This window comes from Nyctereutes procyonoides, unplaced genomic scaffold (genome assembly GCF_905146905.1).
Source record: "Nyctereutes procyonoides isolate TBG_1078 unplaced genomic scaffold, NYPRO_anot_genome, whole genome shotgun sequence".
Classification (NCBI taxonomy): Eukaryota; Metazoa; Chordata; class Mammalia; order Carnivora; family Canidae; genus Nyctereutes; species Nyctereutes procyonoides.
This window is the reverse complement of record NW_026575146.1, coordinates 30881842-30906146: the sequence shown is the minus strand read 5'-3', so window position 1 is coordinate 30906146 and position 24305 is coordinate 30881842. Positions and strand designations below refer to the sequence as shown.

The window sequence follows — 24305 nt, the reverse complement described above, 5'->3', positions numbered from 1 at the left end:
TTCTTTCATTTTTACATTCTGGAAATTGGGATGTCTTATGATCGACGGGTAAAGTTCTGTTGTGGTTCTTTTCCTTAAAAACTGACCTTAAACCAATAGTGTATCTTGTTACTGATGGAGTCTTACACTTAGGGAAATTGCTTGTGATGATGACCTAAGGTGATTGCTCTTACTCTGAATTCATGTAATGATTAAAAAGGAACAAGTTGATTATATAAAGAAGATAATCCAAAAGGCTTTATTAAGATTTATAATACATATATCATTAGTGCCATCACTCTAGCTACTATTTGGCCTTTTTAAATTTTCAACTTAATTTAAAAGTCCCTCAGATTTGTTCAAATGATAGGATTATCATATTTGTAATAGCAAAAGATCCCAAAAAGAACAACAGGCCTCTCCAGCTAGTTGTCAGAAACCCCTTGTCTCACTCTCATGGCACCTCCTTCTTTTGAGGATCCTTGTGAATAGCTAGAGTGACAGCTGTATCTGTCATTGTCAGGCTACAGAAGCACATTTGCACGTGCTACTACCTGCCATTCGGAACAACTTGTACACACATTGCTGCACACAGTAGTCATTCAATAAATACCTTTTGGCTCACTGATGTGAAATACAGAACTATGTTTTAGTTGGTGTTGAAATACATTTCGAGGGGCAGCCCTGGTGGCTTAGTGGTTTAGTGCCGCCTTTAGCCTGGGGTGTGATCTTGGGAGACCCAGAATCGAGTCCCATGTCGGGCTCCCTGCATGGAGCCTGCTTCTCTCCTGCTCTGCATCTCTCATGAATAAATAAATAACACCTTAAAAAAAAAAAAAAGAAATACATTTCGAGGCCCAAGATGGAGCCACTCCTGCCCAGGTGGTGCATCAGTAAATGGAACTTCAGGTAAATTTTGAGTCCCTGTGAATGTTCCACTTGACCACAAATGCAGTATATCCAGTTAGCCAATCCCCCAATGCCAAGCCAACTCTGAGCCTTCTCATCCTAAACGAGGTTGATTGTATAACCTGCCAATCAGATTTTTTTCCATTTTTCTCTTCCTTGTTCTTTATTCTAGAAAATCTCCCAGCCTTCTGCCCCATTTTGCAGTTCTCTAAAAGGAGACTGCTTTATAAGATATTACATAAAATTTGTTCGTATCAACTAAATTGTTTTTTTTGTTTTGTTTTGGTTTTTTTGTTTTTAACCTTTAGGTATGCATATAGCCTTTAACTTTTGGGGAAAACCAAATTTCAAAAAAATGTCACCTTTTTCCTTTAATCCTACCAAAAATCCCTTGAGTTAATTTTGGAACTAATTTTTGCATAAATAAAAGCCACCAATACATTAAACTTAGTAGAAGTCCTTTTCCCCTTGGACCATAGAAACTAATTTTTTTCTATTTTGGGAGCAAACATGAAAATTACCACCTCTAAAGGTGGAACACCACTTTCACAAAACATTGAATTCAAGATGGGAAACAGTTGTTAAAAAGAAACAACAGGCCAAAAATGGAGTCCCCTGTGCAAGCCCCTCATCAGCAAAACAAGACTTAATATCTGACCTTTAACCAATCTGGAAATAACCGATCACTACCAGTGAGGTCATCTGCATGACAGATCCCCGCCCCTTCCCCCAAAAGAAGGTGACCTTGCCGGAAACAATACTCTTTGTTACAGACTTCCTTTTTCAGCTCCCTTCTGCCTATAAAAGCCTTTCATTTTGTACAGCTTCTTCAAGCTCCTTTCTATTTGCTAGATGGGATGCTGCCCAACTGCCCAATTCATGAGCTGTTGACTAAAGCCAATTTGATCTTTTAATTTACTTAGTTGAATTTTGTTTTTTGACACAGTGAAATGTGATGTTAGTAGCTGATGATATGAAACATTTATCAAGAACCAATTAACTTCCCATGACCAAAATTACAGACAACGATTATCTTTCAGAACTACGACAACCCTTAGCAACTACGTGGCAAGTTGTTTTGCAAATATTTTAATCATTTAATTGGAAAAATAACAAGCCATATGTACCTGGGAAGGAAACACATAGAAGAAAAAAAAGAGGACAAGAAAGGGAGGAAAGGAGGAAGAGGATTTATCTTAAAATATTTAATCAAAATTAAAAATAAAAATTCCTGATCTCTAAAATGGTTTACATTCCAAAAAAGGAAAGGAAATGCTTTGAATGCTGACATTACAAGAGGCACAGAATCAGCTATTAGATCTTAAAATAAGAATTATTTCCATGCCCATTGTCCACAAATCATGATTAAAAAGCAAACTTCAAATATTACTGAATCCATTTTCTTATTTACTACCTAATTCCATCAGAGTTAATTGAAGATACAATAACCACAGAACTTACAGACAGGAGAAACAAAGCGATCTGGTTTTGCTCATTTTTTTTTAATCCACTTACAGACAAAAATTAGAAAAACTATATACTTAATTTTTCAAAACTACAATAATGTAAGACACCTTGTACTTTTTCCTTTAACTGTGAGCATAATTGATATGAATAAAAACATTCCTTTTTTTTTTTAATTCTTTTTTCATGTTTGGCCCAATAGCTTCAGGAACTGAAATAATCTCTTCTAGGCTTCATCAAAGAAGGAGAGATATGTGCATAATTTCTACAGCATCAAAAAAAAGTTTCATTGAGGTAGGTACAGAGGATTTACCATCAGGAAGCATGTATATGCTTAATCACGTATGCATGTGATGTTTTAAAAACCCTCTACAAACATTTTTGAGTTATAAAATGTATGACACATTCTAGCTTATTATCCTAGGTTCAGTTTACTATTATTTGGAGTTCTTGTATTTGCACTTTTCTTCCAAGAACATGGTTGAGAATAAAAGGCAGAGGAAACTGATCACTTCCTGTCTCCAAATAACGTCATACCCGCCTATGCTTAATTGATTTACAAGCTCAGATAAATGTTATTTTCAGGCAAGCTGTGAATTATATTAAATGACTCTGAAAGAGAAAAAGAAAAGCCACGGCTTAAGTTGTTAGTGAAGGAAGGCCTTGCTTGAAATCCATGTCAACTTTCCATTCTGCAAAGCAACTCATCCACATAAAAATAGTCAAAAAGGACTTCATTTAATTAGTGATATGTAGACTTTTGCATAGAAAAAAGGTTACAAAGTAATGCAAAAAAGACTAGGTACAATAATTTTAAAACAAATATTTAAAAAAGTATAATTTTGCATAATGTTTAACATTCTCATAATGTTTATTGCTTTCTCCACACAGCAGAGAAATGAAGTGCATAATTATACATGCTGTGTCTTTATCTTTCAAACATAAAATCTCACGTGCTCAATTTCAATGCATTAAGAGATTATTTTGTCATTAAACAAAATAAAAAAGAAAAACACCACTATGTAGCACTAGTCTAGGCATGAACAAAAATAATTTATGTACATCCCATTGTATACATTCACCTTGATTTGGGATCAAATGCAATCATGAGCTTGACAAAGAGCATTTAAAAATCGTGGCTTTTCTCTTCCCAATGCTCTCTCCCTGTCTTATCACCTCCAGAAATGCAACCTTTCCCAAAGGGTGACAAGAATAGATATTACACATTATCAGGACAAAATGAAGAGGATAAATATGTAAAAATAGTCCAAATGAAACAATAAATTAAACTTTTACAAACTGGAGAATTTTCAAGTTGGCCTGAATCAAATAGCTTCAGGTGGGCACACGGTAGGCAACGCTCTCAGGTGCACTCTCTACACGTATGGTTTACATAAAGAGGCACCATATTTTGAGCCATAAAAAATAGTGCCCCCGGGGCGGGGGGTGGGTGGGGGTGGGGACGCTTGCAGGCAGGGCAGCAATGGTGCTTAATCCGAGCAATGATGGAATAATTGCTTATACCAATGCATTGCAAAATGTCGCCACTTGGCAGGCAAGTCTGTACAAAAAAAGCCAACTAAGGGTAAAACTAGTTTTTTTTCAACTTGAAAATTATTTTCAGCAATCCTTTTGGCCAATAAAAACCTGTTGGTTTCAACAGAGTACTCTTTTCTGGCACTTTATTAAAACGTCTGCAGCCTAATGCAAGCCTTCGGTAGCTTTCCTTTCTTACCCTCACCTCTACGCTCTTCTTTACTTGTGCAACGTCAGCTAATTCAGAAGAAGACTTTTACTAGCTCAGGCACTTATGAGACACGCATATGCTTTTCCATCTAGTGTCGAGAGAATCCAGTCAGGGCTTTTTTTTTTTTTTTTTTTTTTTGGTGGTGTTGTTGCTTGCGTTTGTTTTTCTTCCCCAATTCACACCTTCTGACGCACTGCTGGATGGTACAGTCCACGTATTTTTCCAGGAAACGTCAACATAGAAGACCAGTGCCGAGTTCTCAGAAAGTTGCTGAGGTCAGTGACCCAGGCTGCCTTCTTTTTTTTGTGTTTTTGTGTGTTGTTTTTTTCCCCAATTCACACCTTCTGACGCCCTGCTGGATGGTACAGTGCATACATTTTCCAGGAAAACGTCTACATAGGAGACCAATGTGGACTTCTCAGAAAGTGGCTGAGGTCAGTGACCCAGGCTGCTGCCTTTTTTTTTGGCTTTTGTGTGTGTTTTGTTTTTTTTTCCCTAATTCACACCTTCTGACGCACTGCTGGATGGTACAGTCCATGCATTTTCCAGGAAAACATCTACATAGGCGACCAGTGCTGAGTTCTCACAAAGTGGCTGAGGTCAGTGACCCAAGCTGCATTCTTTTTGTGTGTGTGTGTTGTTTTTCTTCCCCAATTCACACCTTCTGACGCACTGCTGGATGGTACAGTCCATGCATTTTCCAGGAAAACGTCTACATAGGCGACCAGTGCGGGGTTCTCAGAAAGTGGCTGAGGTCAGTGACCCAAGCTGCCTTCTTTGTGTGTGTGTGTGTGTTGTTGTTTTTCTTCCCCAATTCACACCTTCTGACGCCCTGCTGGATGGTACAGTGCATGCATTTTCCAGGAAAACGTCTACACAGGCGACCAGTGCGGGGTTCTCAGAAAGTGGCTGAGGTCAGTGACCCAAGCTGCCTTGAACGAGACGAGAGAGAGAGAGAAGCAAACAAAGGGACAAACAGGTAGCAGCCCACCTCCCGGGGGGGGGGGTCTGCGCCTCCCACGGCCGCCTAGAAGGCTCCCACCTCGGTCCCCCAGGGCCGGTAGGGTTTGCCGCCCGCCCCCCCGCCCGCGGGCTGCGGGCCCGCCGCCGCCGCCACGGCCAAGGGCGGGCTGATGGTGGCGGCCGCCACGGCCGCCGCGGCGCTCGGGGGCAGCCCCGGGAAGGCGCCCGCGAAGGACAGGGGCAGGCTGTGCGCCGCGGCGGTGGCGGCGGCGGCGGCCGCGTGCACGGTGGCCGACAGCGACAGCAGCGGCGCGCAGGCGGCCGCGGCCCCCCCCGCCCCCGCGGGCAGCCGCAGCGCCGAGTCGGCGTGCGCGAAGGCGGCGAGCAGCGGCGCGGGCCCGTCGGGCGCCGGCAGGCCGGGCGGCAGCAGCGCGGGCAGCGGCGGCAGCGCGGCGGCCCAGGGCTGCGGCGGCGGCGGGGGGCGGGGCGCCAGCGACGACGTCACGGCCGCCGCCTCCCGCTGCGAGGCGCAGGTGCTCAGGTGCGACACGAGGCGCGCCCGCAGCGGGTCGGAGGAGTCCAGGCCCTCCACGGAGCTCAGGTAGCGCGCCACCTCGCCCAGGCACTCCCGGAAGCCGATGCTCATGAAGTCCAGCGCCAGGGCGTGCGCGTCGAAGTAGCCTGGGGGGGGGGGGGCGGGAGAGCCGGGGTGTCACCGCGAGGCCCCCCGCCCCGCCCCGCCCCGCATCCCGGAACGAGCCCCGCGGGAGCGGCCGCAGGTGCGCGCTGCCCGCGGGAGGCGCACGGCCAGGCTGCAGTGCGCGTGCGCGCCAGGCACAGCGCCGCCTGCTCCCCGGCGGCCCGGCCGGAGCCCCCAGGTGCACCAGCTCCGCGCAAATACACGGGGGCGGGGGCGGGGGCGGGGATGGGGGTGGGACGGTCCTCGCCTTCTCTGCTGCCGGACAGGGAGGCTCCCCAGGAACTGCAGGGGCCCCGCGCTGGGGAGGAGAGGGTGCATCTCGAGCATTCTCCCTCTTGGCCTGGCTGACAGAGACGTGCAGTGGAGGACTTTTTTAAAAAAATGTGCTAGAATCTGGGGATCCCTGGGTGGCGCAGCGGTTTAGCGCCGCCTTCAGCCCAGGGCGTGATCCTGGAGACCCGGGATGAGTCTCCCATCGGGCTTCCTGCATGGAGCCTGCTTCTCCCTCTGCCTGTGTCTCTGCCCCCCCCCATCATAAATAAATTGAAAAACATGTGCTAGAATCTCTGAATAAATCCATCAGTCCTTCTTGACTCATGACCTCGATCAAAGGGAAAACCGCCTGTCATTTACTCTGTATGAAAAAAAAAATCTGATGAAAATGAACATTGTAGGGGACGGTTTGCTCATCTGAAGATCCCATTTTTCTGTTCAGGCAATATAGCCTGCTGGACGGATACGAGATTCCTACAGCTCCTCGCTTTCCTGAGATTCAAGCATCCACCTCCCTCACTGGCTAACTTCTATTTTCCTGGCATCCACCCTAGAGGGAAAAAATGTGTATTGATTTTTCGGTGTATATGCATGCAAACTCCACACCTAAGGTTGCTACCCTAAAAATGGCTGGAACGGAGTCTTATTTACGAGAATCCCTTTTTATCCAAAGGGTAAAATAGATAGAAAATAGTGATGTGCCATTATTACCAGTGCCAATTCAGAGTAGAATACTAATCAGACACTTGGGGAAATGGCACCACTTGGAATGAGTGACCTCTAATGTGCATAAATGTATCCTTTTCAGATTCTTTCCCATTTGCAACATTTTTTTTTTTTTTTTTAGTGACTTCCAAATTAAAAACTCAGTTTTGGGATATGGGTGTATGTACAAATGAGAAATCTTACATTCAGTTATTTTTACCTAAGGCATTTACTACATTATCTTTTTCATGTTTCTGCTGATCAAAGTATTACCTGTTTCATTTATCATCTGCTAAAACTTAAACCATCTTATTCTGTGACCAAAGCATTTGAGAAATGGTGGTCACAATATTCAAACTCCCAAAGCTAGAATATCAACAGAAATCTGGAAGTGCCAAAAAAGACAGTTGGGGCAAAAATACACACCATTAAAACAGTGGCAACAACAGCACAAAGCTGATATAAGAGAATATCATGAAACGTGGAAGATCAGCAGCAAACCTAGTTATCATCCCAGGACTTCGGCTTAGTTAGCAACAGGGTCCCTGGGATTAAGAGGGAAAGCTTCTCCCGGAAGAAAGGTTTCACAGGAGAACCCTCAGGGTTCTTTGTTGGGCTTTTCAAGCTTCTAATTTTCATGAGAGAAGGAGGGATGCGATGAACAGAAGACAGTCTAGAACACAGAGGGATCTAGATATTTAAGTTACTCTTCTAAATCCTCTCTAGAAGCTACTGCAATACCAAGACGGACAGTAAAGAATGAACCAACAGAATTGGAACCCCGGGGGGCTTCTAAGAATTTTCATGAGTGGGCACAAAGTGATTGAAATTTGTGGTCGGCCAGCTGTATGTTGTTATATAGGGCTGAGTTCTCTGTTGTGTATTAAGGAATATAAATTGTGCAATTTCTATTCTATTGCCGAACACAGAGGGAAATGACTATGAGCAGCTGTCTCTTGGGAATAATCTTGGGCCAATAATAAAAGCATCCCGGTCGTCCATATCACTTCCCTGTGCCATCACTGCTGTATGGCTTTCAGTGAATAAACTCACAACCACCTTGTGAGGCAGGCACTATCACTGTCCTCATTGTACAGATGAGGAAACGGGGGCTCCAAGGGGGTAAGGACTGTACCCTGGGTCACAGGGCTAATATACGCAGAGCTGGGATTTGAAACCAGGCATCCGGACTGCAGAGTCTGTGCCCTCCACCACTACACCGTGAGGCCCCTGCAGCACTTGTGAGTCTTGGATGATGTGAGCTCACATTGCCAGCCCCTCCTCTTCAAGGCCCACACTTTCTCCTGTGGATGACCTCTCTAATGCCTTGGCAGCCAGGAGACTTGTATGGAACTTGCTTGGTAATGTCTGTTCACAAACTATTCTGGGATGAATTTTAGGACCGTTCAGGTAGCCAAGAATAGCAATCAAGAATGGAACTTAGTTTTTATAATAAGGAGTAAGAACAATATTACGCTTTAGAAGTATAGTTCATGCCAAATATTTGAAGCCCTGATAAGAATTCTTAGCCTTGTGGTGGACATCACTGAGAGAGGCAGAGCAATAGAACTGCTGTTTCTGCACCATCACTGACTCAGTCTCCTACACTCCTGAGGTGGCAGGTGCAGGGACAGAATCACAGGGCTGGAGGGGCTTTAGAGCTCAGAACGAATGCAGTGCAGGCCTCACAGTGCAGCAGAGCACTTCTGTCTTGGGTTAGAGGTGAGGCAGTGGCCACTGAGCTGGATGGATCACTGGTTTCTACGATTTCATCCAGTTCTCTTCTCTGTGATGTAAGAGTTTTAGCATCCTATGCTGAGGATCTTAATGCTTAGAAATACAATTCCATACCCATTTAGGATGGTTTCTAGAGAAGGTGCAATTGAGGTTAAGTCAAACCATGAGGGCTTCTCTTTACAGCGACCACATCCCCCTCCTCATACAGTTAAAAAGACTGTGAAGGAAGGCCAGGGCTGTGTTCCACAGGTCCTCGGCTATATGGCCATGCTGTACTTAAATCCTGAAGGACTTCCACAGCAGTTGGTAAATGGCTATTTCCCTCCAAAGTCTTGCCCCTACTCCAATGTAGGGCATGCTGTGATAGGACGTCATGAAAGGCTAATCCTGAGCGGAGAAGCTGCCATGGTGGAGGGCAGCACTCAGCCCCTGGTGGTGGTGGTACCCTCTGCCTACCCAGCTGTCAAATACCTTAAATAACAAAACACTCTTGGTTAAGGTGAACACAAAGGCCTGCTTGACAGGTGGAAAGGTACTCAAGTCTGAGTAATGTGTGAGAAGACGGATCACATCTGAATCTGAATGAATATTACAGCTTTCAGGATCTCAAGACTATTTTTAACATGACAGGAGGGTCCATCTCTGACTTCTGGATGATTCTTTCCTAAATCACTCTCTAGTACAGAAGACATCTCTCCAGGCCACCAGGCCCAGGGTACCCGTTCCTGTTTACCCTCTGCAGGAATGACTCCACTCCATTAATAGTTTGCAGTTACAGAGATTCACTACCCACACTTCAACTGCTCTGTCTGGTATCAACTCGAGACCGACCAAAATATGAAAATAATTTTGAAGTCAATTCCTCTGGAATAGCTGCATTATGTTGAGTCCTAGTCTTGATTTAAGGAGGGGAGGGGTGTTTCGGGGGAAGGGAAAGAAGAAGAGAAAAAGATTGCCTTTAACCTCCTGTTTATGTTTGGATGTTTGTGTGTTTGTTTTGTCTTTCTGTACAGATTCCAGCATGTGCTTCTGAGGTCCCAAACAAATCTGTGACCAGGCTGCTGTGAATGAAGCTTTACTCCCACAGTATTATGAAAGCAAACACAAGCCCAGGGTCAAGTGCTTCTTTTGTTCCAGAAGTTCTTTCCCACGAGTTCAATCCTGCCATTAGCATTGATTTCCACAGCTTTAATCTGGGACCTCCTATCTCAGCTTGTTAAAGAACTGTTCAACTATGACTTTCCTATACTCTTGGGGGGGCGGGGATGAAAAGAGAAAGGTGGAAAGGGGGTAAAAATGAAGTCACCTACTTACCTTTACCCCCAGTTGCCTGAAGCATCTTCAAATGATCTACCGTCATTTGCAGTATTTCAGCTTTCTCTAACTTTGCAGATCCCTGCATAAACAAATAATAAATTCTTAGAAGTTCTATGGAAACTGATTTGGAACATTTTACGCTGGATTCTCAGTTTTTCTTCTCACGAGAAAATTCGAAGTTTAATTGTTTTTCACAGAAACATCTGAGTTCTTTGCAAACTTTACGTGTAAACGATAATTACTATGTCACGCCCAATGACAGATATTTGCCAATTTATCTTTTAAAGATGAAAAGGCCTAAGAAATAAATTTTTAATCATAAGAATAATTATATTCCTAAGATCACTATGCTGAAACGATTCTTGACATTTGCAAAAATCTCAAACCTTACATCTAATCTCTATCCTGTATTTCATTAAGGACTTCCAATAGTCTTATATAATGTTGCAGTCTAGATCAGTTGACTCTGACTCTGAAGGATAAGGAAACAGGACCTTTGCAAATTAGATTTCTTCAAAAATAAAAAGTTCTAATAAGTCTTTAAGGCACACCGCTGGTAAGCAGACACAAAAATAAAAAAGGGAAGTCTTTTAAGGGTTGTTTTTTTTTTTTCCCAAAAATTACCAGCAGGTGTCACTGTAAATTCCAAGATCATAAACAAGAAAGCATAATTTACTACCTATCTAGTAAGCATCAGAAGTGCTTAAAGATATTTGAACTCTTTAAAAATAGTTCTTAATGTCTTGGAAATAGATCTACATGTCCTACTTTTTAAAATAAGGCAATCTCTGGAAACCAACTAAAATACAAATGTGCCACCTTGAACTGCCTCAGAGGACTGTGGGTGGCTTCTAATTTCTTGGAAAAGCCAAATAATTAAATCAATATGTCTTTTTGAAAAGGAAACTGAAGTTTTTTTCAGGTTCCTATGCTCTACTTGGTTTGTGAAAATTATCAGCACCCTGTACATGGTGAGAGTGCCAGAGTTATTTAAACTGCTAGAAAGAACACTCTTCTAATCATACTGTGACAGGGCCAGCTCACTAGGGTTGGTAGCCAAGCTTGGCAAATGGGAAAGCCAGTGTTTATGGTAACTAACTGCCAAACAACTGAGGTTTGCTTTTAAGGTTTGTTTTAAGTCGACATTTAAGAAAAAAAAAAAAAAAAAAAAAAAACCTAACAAACTAAGGGGGGGAAAATCACCAAACTGACTGTTCTTCAAAACTGCATGCATCCCAGTCCTCAAAGTGAAAACACTGATTTGTTCTGATATTTTCATTTTCAGCCTATTGTCATTAAAAATGCTACTAATCAAAACTACAAATTCCGCGTTACATTTAGCACTAAAGTCAGCTGTAGCATATAGGTGTCTTTTTTCTCTCAAAAATGTATAATCAAGAGCATAGTACATCTTGTACTTCTGTCAATTTTCAATATTTCCATGAAGATGTATAGTAGTTTCAGTGAAAGTGCCTAATCACAAAATTGCAGTTTCTGGATAATTTCCAAGGGCTTTGTAGGGCTTGCTGTATGTTTGTGGTTCATGAAGTAAACAATGAAATGAAATAAACAAACAACTACCCTATTTGAATTAAATTGAAAGTATTTTCAATGGCATATGATGCCAGTCTTTGAAAGATGCTCTTAGAAATCTGTGCCATTGTGGCAAGAGATACAAAACTTTTCCAAAACGACAGAGGAAGATTTAAACACTTGGCTTCTTCCTCTTCTAAGTGTGCAAAATCTTTTTCTTTTTTTTTTTTTTGGCAAAGGAATACCTTGAATTCTGAAAAAGGAAATTTATGGCTAGTTTTATTTTTACCAAACTTCCAAAAGAAAATGGTATTCCCGAGTGGAATAGCATTCTATTAATCCAGGAATTAAAAATGAAACCAAGTGATTTTGTAAAACAAAACAAAACTAAAACTAAAACCTCGTATTAGTATTATCATTTAGGAAATAGAGCTAGAGATGTTACTTCCTGGACTTTGGTTATGTTTAAAATCAAAAGCAGTTTTTTTTTAACCGTTTGACACAAAAATGAAATTTCACAGGATATATTTTTTAAACAGTACGACGTACAGCTCAGTTTTAAACAAAACCACTACTGGTCTTCATAGAAAGAACAGAGAAAGCATGAACACTGTTACCCTTAAGGGAAAAATAAGCTGAAGAATGGAAATGTTTTTCAACTTCATGATGGATTATGTTTTTAATAGTTTTGCCACAACAAAGCATTTTATTGAAATAGCTGCTCTGTGCCAGATCAGGGCACATACACCATTATTTTAATGAGCTTTAACAAGAACCCACATTCCCAGATGAGAGAATCAGATTTTTTGAGCCTTTTGGTGGGGTGGTTAGGGGTGAGGGTAGCTTACTTGTTTTTCAAAAGCAGTTGGCACCAGTCGTCTCAACTCAGATAAACTGTTATTTATCCGATCTCGCCGCCTTTTCTCTATTATCTATCCCAAAGGAAGCAAAACGACAACAAAAGTTTATGAAGACACAAATGATAAAATTACTCCTAATGTTAGAATACAACTGTTACACATTAGGCTGGACTACATGAAATAAAAGGGAAAAAAAAATCACATACCCCTCTCCTTTTCTTTCTTGCCATAATCTGAGATGTTGTTGTTGGGGAATTTGATCTAATCACAGAGCTAGTACTTTGCCTATGAAATAGGAACAGTATGTCAGGTGCTGCATTAACATAACAATGGCTTCTTCTGGGTACTTCATGGCACCCATTAAATACTGAGTGATTGCACAGTTCAGGTCTGTGTTATTTCACTCTTAATTCTTACTTTTAACATACTTTGTTTTCAGGTAAGAATCATGCCCCTTCCCTTTTTTTTAACCAGTCACCCGGACACCAAATCCACTGGCAAAAACATCCCTAAACTTTTAAGTCTTGCAGTGAAAAACTTACAAGCAGAGTGAGAAGTCAGATCTTAGGACTTCTCAGTTCCGCTCATAAATGTTTCTTAAAAATCAACTACTCTCCAATAGTATCCCTCCTCCGCCCTCCCGTCAGACACACTAGACAAAGCAAAGCTGTTTTGAAATAAAGGCCACGTTTAGCACCGCTATCAAACAGACAGACAGTCATCACATGTCAAACTGTTGTCCCCAGATGCAATCTTCAAAATAAACAGAAGTCAAACGTTAACTATTTCAAAACTTAGAGCTCACGGAAGGAAAAAAAAAATATGACAAATATCATGTTTTGCGTGCTAATCTTCCAAAAGAAGGTCCTAAGTTAAATCCAGGGAAATTAAAATCGGATCAACTGCTAGGCAAACGTTTTACTTTGAGAAGGAAACTGGAGGTATCCCCTAGGCTTCAGCCTAAGCATAAACCTCCAGGGCTGCTGCGATCCATCTTGAGTTCACTAGTGAAAAGATACTTTGTATCGAAAGTTCAATCAAATCACTTTGTCACCTACAGCTCCTTTCCAGCATCCTTTCCAGTTTGTACATGTTTCTCTTCATAATTCACGGTTTCTATGCTTCTTTATGTTCTCAAATTCTCCGGGTTCCTGTTATTTGTTCTCTTTCATTTTAGCACTGTTGCACACACCAGGTTCTTATTACCTCACCTTCTCACTTCTGGATCTGATTTCTGAATTAAGTGTCCCCCTCAGTCCCACACCATCCCAACCTGGTTTCGCCTTTCACATGACTTCTGTGGTGCAGATCTTATTTTTTAGGATGACGCACACTTTAATAATGAAAAGATAACTCTGCAAACAACGTTTCACGTAAATAAATGTCTTTGCTGCTGCTGCTGCTGCTGCTTTCACACTTTGGTCCGTCTGTGCTCAGAACAGCGAGGCGGAGATAAAACCAGTCTTCCGCAGGTAGCAAGAATTTTGCTCTTTGAGTGGCAGCTGCAGATAAATAATTAAGCAGCTTGCGGGGATGCCAATTAGAGGCAATTATCGTTTGACCCGCCTTGGCATTAAAATGCCTCGGTAATCTCCCTCCGTCGCTGGAAAGTGGACGTCTGGCTTCTGCGGTCCCGACCCCGATCTTTTGCAGACTGGAGGACCAGCAGCCCTGAGAGGTGATCCACGCCCCGAGCGGCCCCGGCCAGCGTCTGTCACTCACCCGCCCGTCAGCCCGCTCACGCAAAGTCAACCAGGAAAAGTCTGAGCACTGCAAAATCCGTAAGTCTTAACACTGCAAAAATCCTTACGTCTTGGAATTGCAAAAATCCTCCAGTCTTAAAATTGCAAAAATCCTTACGTCTTAAAATCGCAAAAATCCTTAACGTCCTAAAATCGTAAAAATCCTTAACGTCCTAAAATCGCAAAAACCCTTACGTCTTAAAATTGCAAAAATCCTTACGCCTTAAAATCGCCTTAAAATTGCAAAAATCCTCAAGTGCTAAAATTGCAAAAATCCTCAAGTCTTAAAATTGCAAAGATCCTCAAGTGTTAAAATTGCAAACGTCCTGAAGTCTTAAAATCGCAAAGATCCTTACGTCTTAAAATCGGAAAGATCCTCAAGTCTTAAAATCGCAAACATCCTCAAGTCTTAAAATCGCAAAGATCCTCACATCTTAAAATTGCAAAAATCCTTACGCCTTAAAATCGGAAAGATCCTCACGTCTTAAAATCGCAACCATCCTCAACGTCTTAAAACCGCAAACATCCTTAAGTCTTAAAATTGCAAATTGCTTTTCATTTCTCCCAAAGCGGAGTCCTCTTTTTAGTCTCCCGGAAAATCGGGAAAAAAAGAAAAAAAATCCCAACACTCGGTGCACCGGGTCTCCGCGCGGCGGGCCCCGGGAGCGCCCGCACAGCCGGGGGCGGGGGCGCCGCAGCGCTGACAGCGGGGACCCCCCCCCACTCCCGCGCCGCGCTCCGGCCGCGGCCCCGGCCCCCGCGCCCCACCCCCGGCCGGAGCCCCGGCCCCCGCCGCACCCCGGCGCACGCTCGCCCCCCGGGCGCCCGGCGCTCCCGCTTCCCCGGCGGCGCTCGGCCGCGGCGCGGAGGAGCCTCGGGCGCCCGCGCTCACCCCGAGTAGTTGTTCTCGCTCCCCACGTCGATGGTCTCGTCCATGTCGCTCTCGGAGGTCGTCTCCTCGCACGGGCGCTTCATCGCGGCGCGGGGCGCAGCGCCCTCCCGGCGGCCGCCGCCTCCTCCCTCCCGCCCGCTCCGGGCCCGGGCAGGCGCGGCTCCCGCGGCGGCGCGGTCAGCTCCTCGCGGCTCTTTCCCACGCCGCCGCCGCGCTCAGCCGCAAGAACCGGCGCCGGCCACGCCCCCCCGCGCGGGCGGGGCCCCCCCGCGCCCTCCCGCCCCGCCCACCCCGCCGGATCCCGCCTCCCCGGGGCCGGCGTGGCCCGCGATTGGCTGCGGCCGGAGGGGGCGGGGCCGCGCTGGCCAATGCCCGCGGAGGGCCTCCTGCCGAGGCGTGGGAACGCGGCCGCGCAGCTCGGCTCCGGGAGCGGCGCGCGCGGGCGGGAGAGGCGGCGGCGAGCGTGCGCGCGGGGCTGAGGACGCCCCGGGGTCGCCGCCCTCCGCCGCCGCCCCCTGCGCCGTCTGACCCAGAAGTTCCCGTCCCGGGTTTAAAGCTTAACCCCGAGCGCGTGGCCGCGTGTGAGCGGGCGTGCACCGACGCGGGGAGGCGCCGCGGCTGTGCCCCGTCTGCACCAAAGCTGCGGCGGCCTGACCCCGACGGTCACATTGGCCCTCGGGGGGGGGGGGGGCGGGGTTCAGAAAAAAAAAAAAAAAGCTTAAATCAAAATCGCTTTTCTCCCGGGCAGCTCCCGAGGCTGCTTCGGCGGCCAGAACAGGACGTGCGTTAGCCCCCCTCCCCCCGCAGGTCCTTAATTCACCGCCGGCCGTCGGCGGGTCGCAGCTCTGCAGCCCCGTGACGTTGCATTTGCTCCAAATCAGCTTTTTACGTCCCGCCCACAGGGCTGTGCGCAGGGCCCTCCGCGGGGTGGACGGTGAGCCAGCCGCGTCCGCGCCGGTGGCGCCAAACCCTAGACCCCGGGACGCAGGTATTTCAGGACGCAGTTTTAAAGGCGTTTTCCCCGGCGGCGAGCTCTCCGGGCTGGCCCCGGTGCGCGCCGCCGCAGCGGCCTGCGTCCCGCGGCGCCCGGAGCGGGGCGCGCGCCGCCGAGCACGGGTTCGCGGCCCGCGTGCGGCGCGGCGGGCGGCGGGGACGGCGGGGGCGGCGGCACGAGGGCTTCCGACACGTGTCTTCCAGCGGCTCCGCCCGCGAGCTGCGGGGCTTGCAGGGGCCGCGGCGATGGCCGGAGCGGAGCGGAGCGGAGCTGCACGAGCGCGGCAGGCGGGGTGCGCTCGCCGGTGCCGGAGGCGCGGGCCGCCCGGGGCGGGGGCGGAGGCGGAGGCGGAGGGAGCCTTGCTGCGCCGGGACACCTCCGCGCCTTCGCGGGCCAGACCCTTCTGTCACTCATCACATCACAACCCTCCGCCCCGGATGGATTCCTGATTTTCGAGGGATGTGCCCAGGGCGTCCCTTTGACACTCCCTGCTGTCCCCACACCAGGCCGGCGCGGGGCGGGGAGGGGGAGGAGGAGGAGAGGAAGGGATGCGGCGGGCAACCGCGGGGCCCGGGGGTGGGGTGGGGGGCAGGACTAGCAGCCAGCCTACTAAGCCCTCATTAAAACAACAAAACCCCCTTCCCCACGAGCCCTCGGCTCTTTTGTGCGGTCCCCACCGCGGTGCCTGCAATGACCGTGTGAACAGAAACCCAAAACGTTGCATCCTGACTTCTGAAACTTAACCTCGGGCCCAGCGCACGGTCGGCGGGGGCCCCCGGCGGGCCCGCGTGGGCTGGGCCAGGTCAGCTCGGGACGCGGGGAAGGCGGGGGGCGGTGACCCCCCAGCTTGCCTGCCCGCCTGCCTGCCTCGGGGTGGGTGCCCAGCCCGCGTGGGTCTCCGGGTCTCGGCTCCCGGGCGGCCCCCCCAGCCCCAGCTCTGGATCCTGCAGCCCCGGGTGCGCAGCCCTGGGTCGCACCTGCGGGGAGGACGTGCCAGCCGCCCGCCCGCTGGGGCCACAGGTGAACGCGCTGCACGGGCCTGGCGCGAGCTCGACCTTCACGACTTCCAAGTGAGGGCTGCACCTTTTTCTGAAAGTGAACGCCTTACAGGTGCACCTAACGTTTGCCACGCGAGCGAATAAACCCCGCGCTTCCAGACGCTGGAGGCAAAAACCGAGACCTTCACGGGGGTGGGGGATTATGAGTTCATTCTCACTGTATTAGTGCATCTGATTACTCTAATTGTGAAAGATTGCAGAGGGGGGAATGGTGTGCTGGCAATAAAGTAGCAACTGGTTATAATTTTTCCATATTTGTCTTCGGAGACTTAACTGCTGTAACGTGTTATAAAGAAAAATATAGCGGGGACGTTCGAAAGGCACACGCGGTTTTAATGTCACTTAAAAATATTTTTTTAAGCGAAGAGGGTCATATTTTTAAAAGGCGTTTGGAGCAGTGCCGGCACATGGTAAGCGCTGTGTAAGTCCTTTAAATTAACAAGAATGCACAGGGCAAAAGACCTCGGTGTTTTGAACACCACCTAAAGAGTAATATGCTCCCTTATCTGCAAAATACTTAATGGCAATTAGGCAGCGTGGGATTTTTCAATTAGGTCTTTTATTCCTCCCGAGGATTGCATCTGAGGATCCCCTGCTTAGGCGTCTGGTCTGATCTCTGTTGCCCTGAAAGTTAACTCTCCAGTCAGAGGAAGAAGCAGAGGGAGGAAACTCTTTAAACTGCCCCGGGTTGACTTAGAAACGGTTGTGGATGGTCCTGGGGACCCAGGGGGATGGAGGCGGGTGGCCTATGGAGAGAGAAAGAAAAAGAGGTTGGGAGCGCAGCGGATCTCAAACCTCAACGCCCCGCAGCGACATCCTTTTCAGCAAAAGTTGGTTGAAGGCTTACTAAGAGCTTGGGCAGAGGAAAAGACGTCCGGGCACAGAGCAAACCACGGCTCTTTCCTTTTCAAAGATGTGTACATCGAGATAATGAGACCAAAAGATAGGAGACACTTTCCTAGAAACGAAATGCCCTTCGGAGAGAGAGCTCAAGAGGAGCATCTAAAAGGAATGGAGGAGGAGGAGGAGGAGGAGGATCTGCCCTCTTCCCGAAATTGCTCCTCCCGCCCATGTTTCGGGCTTCTGTGATTTAGCTCCCTTGAAGGGTGGGAGTGAGATGTCCAATGCCAAGATCTGGAAACATCAGACCCAATGGCCTTGATCCCCTTCCCCAACTCTTCTACCCATTCAGTTTTGCAGCTGTTTAAATTACAATTTTATGGACCAGTGTTTCTGTGTTTGGGAGATCTTGACCTAGTTTTATATCGTCCCACAAAATTTGAGTTTTCTTGCACATATTGATGGAGTGATTACTTGCCTGTAATCCCAAAATTATTCTCGCACCATTTAGAGAAGGAAACCGGGATTTAAAAAAAAGAAAAGGAAAGGAAAGGAAAGGAAAGGAAAAGATCTTGGTCTGCTTTTCTCTTCATTAGAGTGCCCTACTGTTTCAAGATCAGTTGTCACACACTTTGCTAAGTGTGACCTCTCTGAATTCTTTGAGATGTTCCTTATGATTACTTAAAAAGTGTCTGCCATTCCCGTGTTTGGCTTCTCTTAGAAACTCACCAAGGCATGACAGCACTTAAAAAAAAAAAAAAAAAAAAAGGTTAACTTGGTTCTCAGTGAGGTTATGGCAGCTCTGCTACGTAAAGACTGTGTTAGTCTGAGAAGCCTAACTCACATGGTTCGTATTGAGAAGTCCAATGTTGGCCTCTCTGAAATATATATTAAAATACTTAACAAGCTTTCTCTGCAAAGGGAAGACAAACAGGTTGCTCTGAGAAGTGGTAGTCTATTCACAGTTGCTGGGGCAGGTGACAAGCACTGGGTCTGAGGGCAGCTTTGTTGGGCTGCGCTCCGTGACTGCAAGGCTGTTGCGAGCTGGCAGTGCTTTAAAGTGTGTGCAGAAGCGACACCCTGAGAGTGGAGGCCTCGAGCAAGATCCTTGTGAATTTTAATACTTTTCTCAGCATCAGGCTGCCAGAAGGCAGGCCAACCTAGGGTCCTGTGGGACAGGGCACGGACCCTACTGGCTTACTTAGCAAGCCAGTAAAGTAACACAAAGCAGAAAGCAACAGCAAGCGCAGGCCCACCAACCTTGAAGTCCTCTATAGCAGGGGACTGCTCTACCAGCTAACAATCACTCTTGCCTGCTCACATAAGATGCATCATCTTTCTTGGCTTACCCAATAGTTGCAACTTTTTTGTGACATCAAAAATTCCGAGGTAGAAACTCTTAGACCCAAAGCCCCCTCTCTTGGAAGTTGGGAATGTTTCAGTCGATCTCTGTTATTACGGGGATCATTGATTTAAAAGCTTTTATGTCATGAATGGTGTTATTAGTTCTTAGCACAGGCCTGAGAAGGAAAGCTGCTCCTATTGCTGGACCCTTGAGGAGAAGGTTGTAGAATTAAGTAACTAGTATCCCATACCCCTGTCAGCAACAGTCGAAAGATAGCCACACTCATTCTATCAACTTCTTCTTTGTGAGGGTTGAATTGATGTTGGTGGGCTTTTCTTTCAAGTAAATTCTTTTTTCTGCTTTCTTAAAGTTGGTTTGGTGGAAAGTTTGTTCCCTTCCCACTCCCCACTCTACCCCACCCACCCTGTCTTTAAGGGTACAGGTAGATATATTCACTTTTCTTAAGGAAATAATCTTTTAACTCACTATATCTCCATCCTCTAGAGTAGTGCCTAATGGGTGGTGGGTGCACAGTAATGGTTTGAAATGAAACTCTTTTTGAAATCAGTGAGCTTCCTGCTTCTTTTCATATATATGGAATTTAAATACATTGACATAATAAAATAGAAATAGACAACCATGAACTTAAAAACTAGGAAAATGAGGCACCTGGGTGGCTCAGAGGTTGGGGGCCTGACTTCAGGTCAGGGTTGATCTGGAGGTCCTGAGATCCAGTCCCACATTGGGCTTCCTACAGGGAGCCTCCTTCTCCCTCTGCCTGTGTCTCTGCCTCTCTCTGTGTCTCTCATGAATAAATAAATAAAATCTTTAAACAAACAAACTAGAAAAGCATTTACTGTTAATGAAACCTTAGTTTAGCACTGAGCTTCCTGGCAGCCAAGTCAGAAAGAGAAACAGTGAGTTTTCTAATTCTTGTAACCAGAAAAGAGGAAGCACATCTGTTTTTTCAAAAAAGGAAAACTAGCCAGTAGCTACATGACTGCTTTGTTCACAGACTTTAAAATTATTTTATTTAAAATTTTGTTATTTTCTGTGTCTAAAATTCTCTTCCAAGTATCTGTGTTAATTATAACATGAACAATAGCATTGATACTATGTGTGAAGACAGTAGTTTATCTAATAGCTGAATAAGCCATCTACTAGGCTCTCAAGATTAATTAATTGACATAAATAGGACCAGTGTCTCAAAGAGTTACAAAAAGCTGGATTCTCCATAGGAAAGTTTCTGCTTCCAGTTTTAGGAAAAAAAAAAAAAATCATCAAAGATTCCTGGGTCTGGTTGATTGGCATTATTTGATGAAAGTGAAAGAGAGAAACACTACAGGTTTCTGAAATATCAAATGCCGTGGAAAAATTTAACAGTAAAATTATTTTCCTCTAGAATGCAAATGAACACCTATATTTTCTTGACACTTTTCATTGGAAATTTTATTAGATGTGTGCACATTTATGTCATTATCTGCTTATTTTAAAATCAATAGATGACTTTTTTATGGGGAAGGGAACTCTCCTAGATTGGAAATAAGAAGTTGCTAATTATAGATTTTCTGTGGAAAAAAATAACAGGCTATTTTTGGATCTTCATGCTTCGCAAACCTATTGAAGTGCATACTTTAGGAGAAACATAGAAAAAAATAGCAAGGTCCCCCACCCCCACCCCCACCCCCGAGACTGCTGTTGGTTCTAGCAGATTAGAATTTAACTAACTCTGGGTAACTATTGATTGAAAGACAAAGCACAGAAGTTTTAAATTTTTTTCTGCCTTTAGTCTTCAAAATAATGTAATCGTGTATCATGGGCATTGAGAAGGAGAAACTTTTTTAAAGATAGATTTTGGTCTTAAGTAATAGCTCATTCCATTGCTAGGAAATGAGTACTTAAAAAAAATAACAGTTCTCTTCAGAACTGCAAAATTCATCAAGGCAATGCAACCTCTTTGAAAACAAAATGTCATGGGGGACCCCTGGCTGGCTCAGTGGTTGAGCGTCTGCCTTCGGCTCAGGGTGTGATCCCAAGGTCCTGGGATCGAGTCCCGCATAGGGCTCCCTGCAGGGAGCCCGCTTCTCCCTCTGCCTGTGTTTCTGTCTCTCTCTCTCTGTGTGTCTCTCATGAATAAATAAAATCTTTAAAAAAAGAAAGAAAAGAAAATGTCATGACTCTTAGCAGAGAGCAAGCATGCTCAGCTGCAGGATGGAGAAGGGCTGTGTGCTGTGCCTTAAATATGCAATAAAGGTGTTTCCATAGCACTTTTAACCTGAGAATCCTAGAGCATTATTGAATCATGCATGAATCAAAACTCACTGCATTGTAGGATTTTCTTTTCAAGGCTGGCTATCAGGATTTTGGTAGAAAAGTCTCAACAGGAACATTAATAAAGTTTGAAAATAGGTTAAGAGATGAATAGCAAATAGAAAACCCATACAAATGTTGTTTATGGGCACTTCAGTGTATATCCATCTATAAGGAGATAGAAGTGTCTGCATACAGAAAGATATAAAAAGCACAAAATAACTAAAAGTGTTTTTGTTGATATGACCTGATTGTTAGTATATGAGAGGCTGTGGTAATATCCAGCACAGACCAGTAGTTCAAGCCAAGGGAAATGCTGCATTGTGTAATGAAGCCACCATTTGTAAAATGGAATTTGCAAATTTTGTATGTTTTGTATTTTCTCTATTGCTGAAAATTGCATTCATTGTATTTATTTTATACCTTATCTTTTGTGTATTCTAACATCTACATTTTTGAATCAGTTTCTTCATGCAATTTTTAAAACATACAACCTTGGAAAAGCAGACTTTAGTATTTTTTATCTCCTGGTGCCAGGGGGATAAGATTATTATATTAAAGGGTTGGGAGAATGATTCTCTCTGGTGTTCAGGTGAAACACATGAAAAATCCTGTTCTGTGTGTATGAACCCATGAAATATCGATAAATTCTGTATTTGTTTGCAAAGATTCTAGTTGGGATAACAAAGGTGTGAGCAAAATTTAAAATTGAAAAATTCCAACGATACCTTAATGTTTTTTGTGTGAATTGGGAAAAAGGAATGTCCACACTTTGATTTTAACAATGAAATACTGTTCTCATTCCAAAATGTAGTATGAGAACTACTAGGCTGGGAACCTCACAGTAGGGGCTAAATAAACAGAACTGTGGGGGGAAATGATCTAAAAATGAAACCAAAGAGGGTATGAACAGAGATCTCTAACAGAATTGTTAGTTTGTATACTTGGAAGTAATAAGACTCACTCATTCATCATGCCTGATTTTTCGGACTGTGCCTCTCTTAAATTTATTCTCATTTCCAGGCCACTGAAGTATTAAATACCTACTTCGAGCAGTGCTCCCTGGTAAGCAGCGTGGGCAACACCTGGTGAATAAGACCCAATTCTCTCACCCTCAGGACGTAGCAGGAGATATAATATAGGAGTCTAAACACAAAGAACTATTACACAAGATGGGATTTACTCAAGACCAAAGTAAAAGGAAAACTGCATGCTAGGGGCATAAAGTGAAAAATTCATTTTTAGAGGGTGATTTCATCAGTGGCAGTTCCAAAATTTATATGTTGGATTGGGGACAGCAATCCTGTTGAAGGGTGGAGGCGACCCAAGGATTTTTGTCAAGTTCCACTTATATAATAAGCACAGTTTTCATTTAGACATTATGTTTATTGGGGTGTATGTACTGCCATCAGATATTATGAGGTGGGTTGTCTAACCCCTTATCCATCCTTTGGTGCAATCGTAGGATTAAGAGAAAAAGTGGCATTTGAGCAGAGCCTTGAAAGGTCTCTGGAATAGCTTCGATTCTCAACACACTTCCTTGGAGAGAGAACAGCATTTGCAAGGATACACGGAGGCTGAAGATGCAGGCCATTCTTGGGGGGGGAAGTGATCCTTAGCTGGAGTGAAGGATCTGGAGCAAAGGTGTGTAGAAGGGAGAGAGTTGTCTGGGGGAAATGAATTCGGTTCCAGCCAAATCAAATCATGGGGAAGCTCGTCTGCCAACCTGGGTGTCTTCTTGAACTCATTTTCAAGTTACTGGAGGTTTTGAAGATAAATGACATGTTCAGAGCTGTGATTCATTAGATTGGTCCAATCACATTTCTTCCTTGTTTTGTCATCACTAACTTGAAAGCACTGTAGTGGAAGAAAAATGCCAGGAAAATGTGTGTTTCTAAATGGAATTTTTGATACTCTTTGTTTCTCTGCACAATTTAGCCACTGGAAGAGAATTGTCCGGATGGGTAACTTGGCCTTTGGGAAACTCATAGTATTTAATTACGTTTCTTGGGTTTATTTAATATAACCCAATTTAGATGAAAGGGCATGTTCACTGTCTATTTTGTGGAGAATCCGTAGAATTATGCCAAGGCTTGCACATTAGCGTTTACAGATTTGTTTAGAAATCTGCCAAAAAAAAAAAAAAAGAAAGAAATCTGCCATGCCATTATTAAAATCAGCACACGGTTATACTCTCAAGGATTAAGAGAACTTCCTAAAAGTGAAGTTTTTGGCTTCATTGACTTCCTAGTAACCTATGGTACACAGATGATGCAAGCTATCTTAGGTTTACCCATACTAGGTACTTGGCAGTGAAAGGCAGAGATCTGATTCTTTCCTGCTACTTTCTTGCTGAAAGAGAAACATAAATTACAGTTACTTTTCCATAGGGTGCATAAATATTTAAGGATGTTACAATTCAGGCATCCTTTAACTGTTTTTGGACTCATAAAGACACATGCTTCCCTGAAAGGCCTTGTCAAAGTGAAAGTAACGTGCATTTAAAGGGAGAATATTCAAAACAACCAAAAAAAGAGTGAATAGTCATTCAATAAAGAACAGTAATATTTAAGAAGGAAATGCAAGACAGCCTTCCAATAGAGATTTTTCTTTCAGTCACTGCATTGCAGGTTAAGCATAAAACAAAGTTCCTGTTGGTGAGCAAAGGTTACCAAAGTATAGTTCTTATCAAATCACAGTGGAGAACTTGCAGTGCTGGGGCTGGCATTGGACGTTACATCCAGCTTCAATCCATTGATCAATCATCTAGTGAGCTCTTTAGAGAATTCAAAGGCACTGTAACATGTGATTTTTTTTGGGGGGGGGGGACTTACTATCCAGAGACTACATTAATGATAGCGGCCGTTCATCAAGTACTTAGTTTGTGTCAGTTAACTAACAAAGTACGACGTGGATTCGTTTATTTAATCCTCACTG

General features: G+C 44.9%; 1 protein-coding gene across 1 annotated transcript; it reads right to left on the bottom strand.

Annotated features, from left to right (window-relative positions):
* Positions 1–337: 337 nt before the first annotated feature.
* Positions 338–15004, bottom strand: HEY2 (hes related family bHLH transcription factor with YRPW motif 2). The gene is made up of 5 exons (XM_055311641.1): positions 14822–15004; positions 12394–12472; positions 12176–12259; positions 9792–9873; positions 338–5743 (listed from the first exon to the last, which is right to left on the bottom strand). The coding sequence occupies exons 1-5, from the start codon at positions 14902–14904 to the stop codon at positions 5127–5129; spliced, it is 945 nt and encodes a 314-aa protein (XP_055167616.1). The 5' UTR covers positions 14905–15004; the 3' UTR covers positions 338–5126.
* Between the last annotated feature and the right edge of the window lie 9301 nt (positions 15005–24305).

Excerpts from the sequence above, each read along its gene's own strand:
- HEY2 (XM_055311641.1), bottom strand. The coding sequence starts at position 14,904 with ATGAAGCGCCCGTGCGAGGAGACGACCTCCGAGAGCGACATGGACGAG. Across the intron at positions 9,874-12,175 it reads CAACTGCTTTTGAAAAACAA|GGATCTGCAAAGTTAGAGAA; the intron begins GTAAGCTACCCT and ends TTGTTTATGCAG. Across the intron at positions 5,744-9,791 it reads TCAGGCAACTGGGGGTAAAG|GCTACTTCGACGCGCACGCC; the intron begins GTAAGTAGGTGA and ends CCCCCCCCCCAG.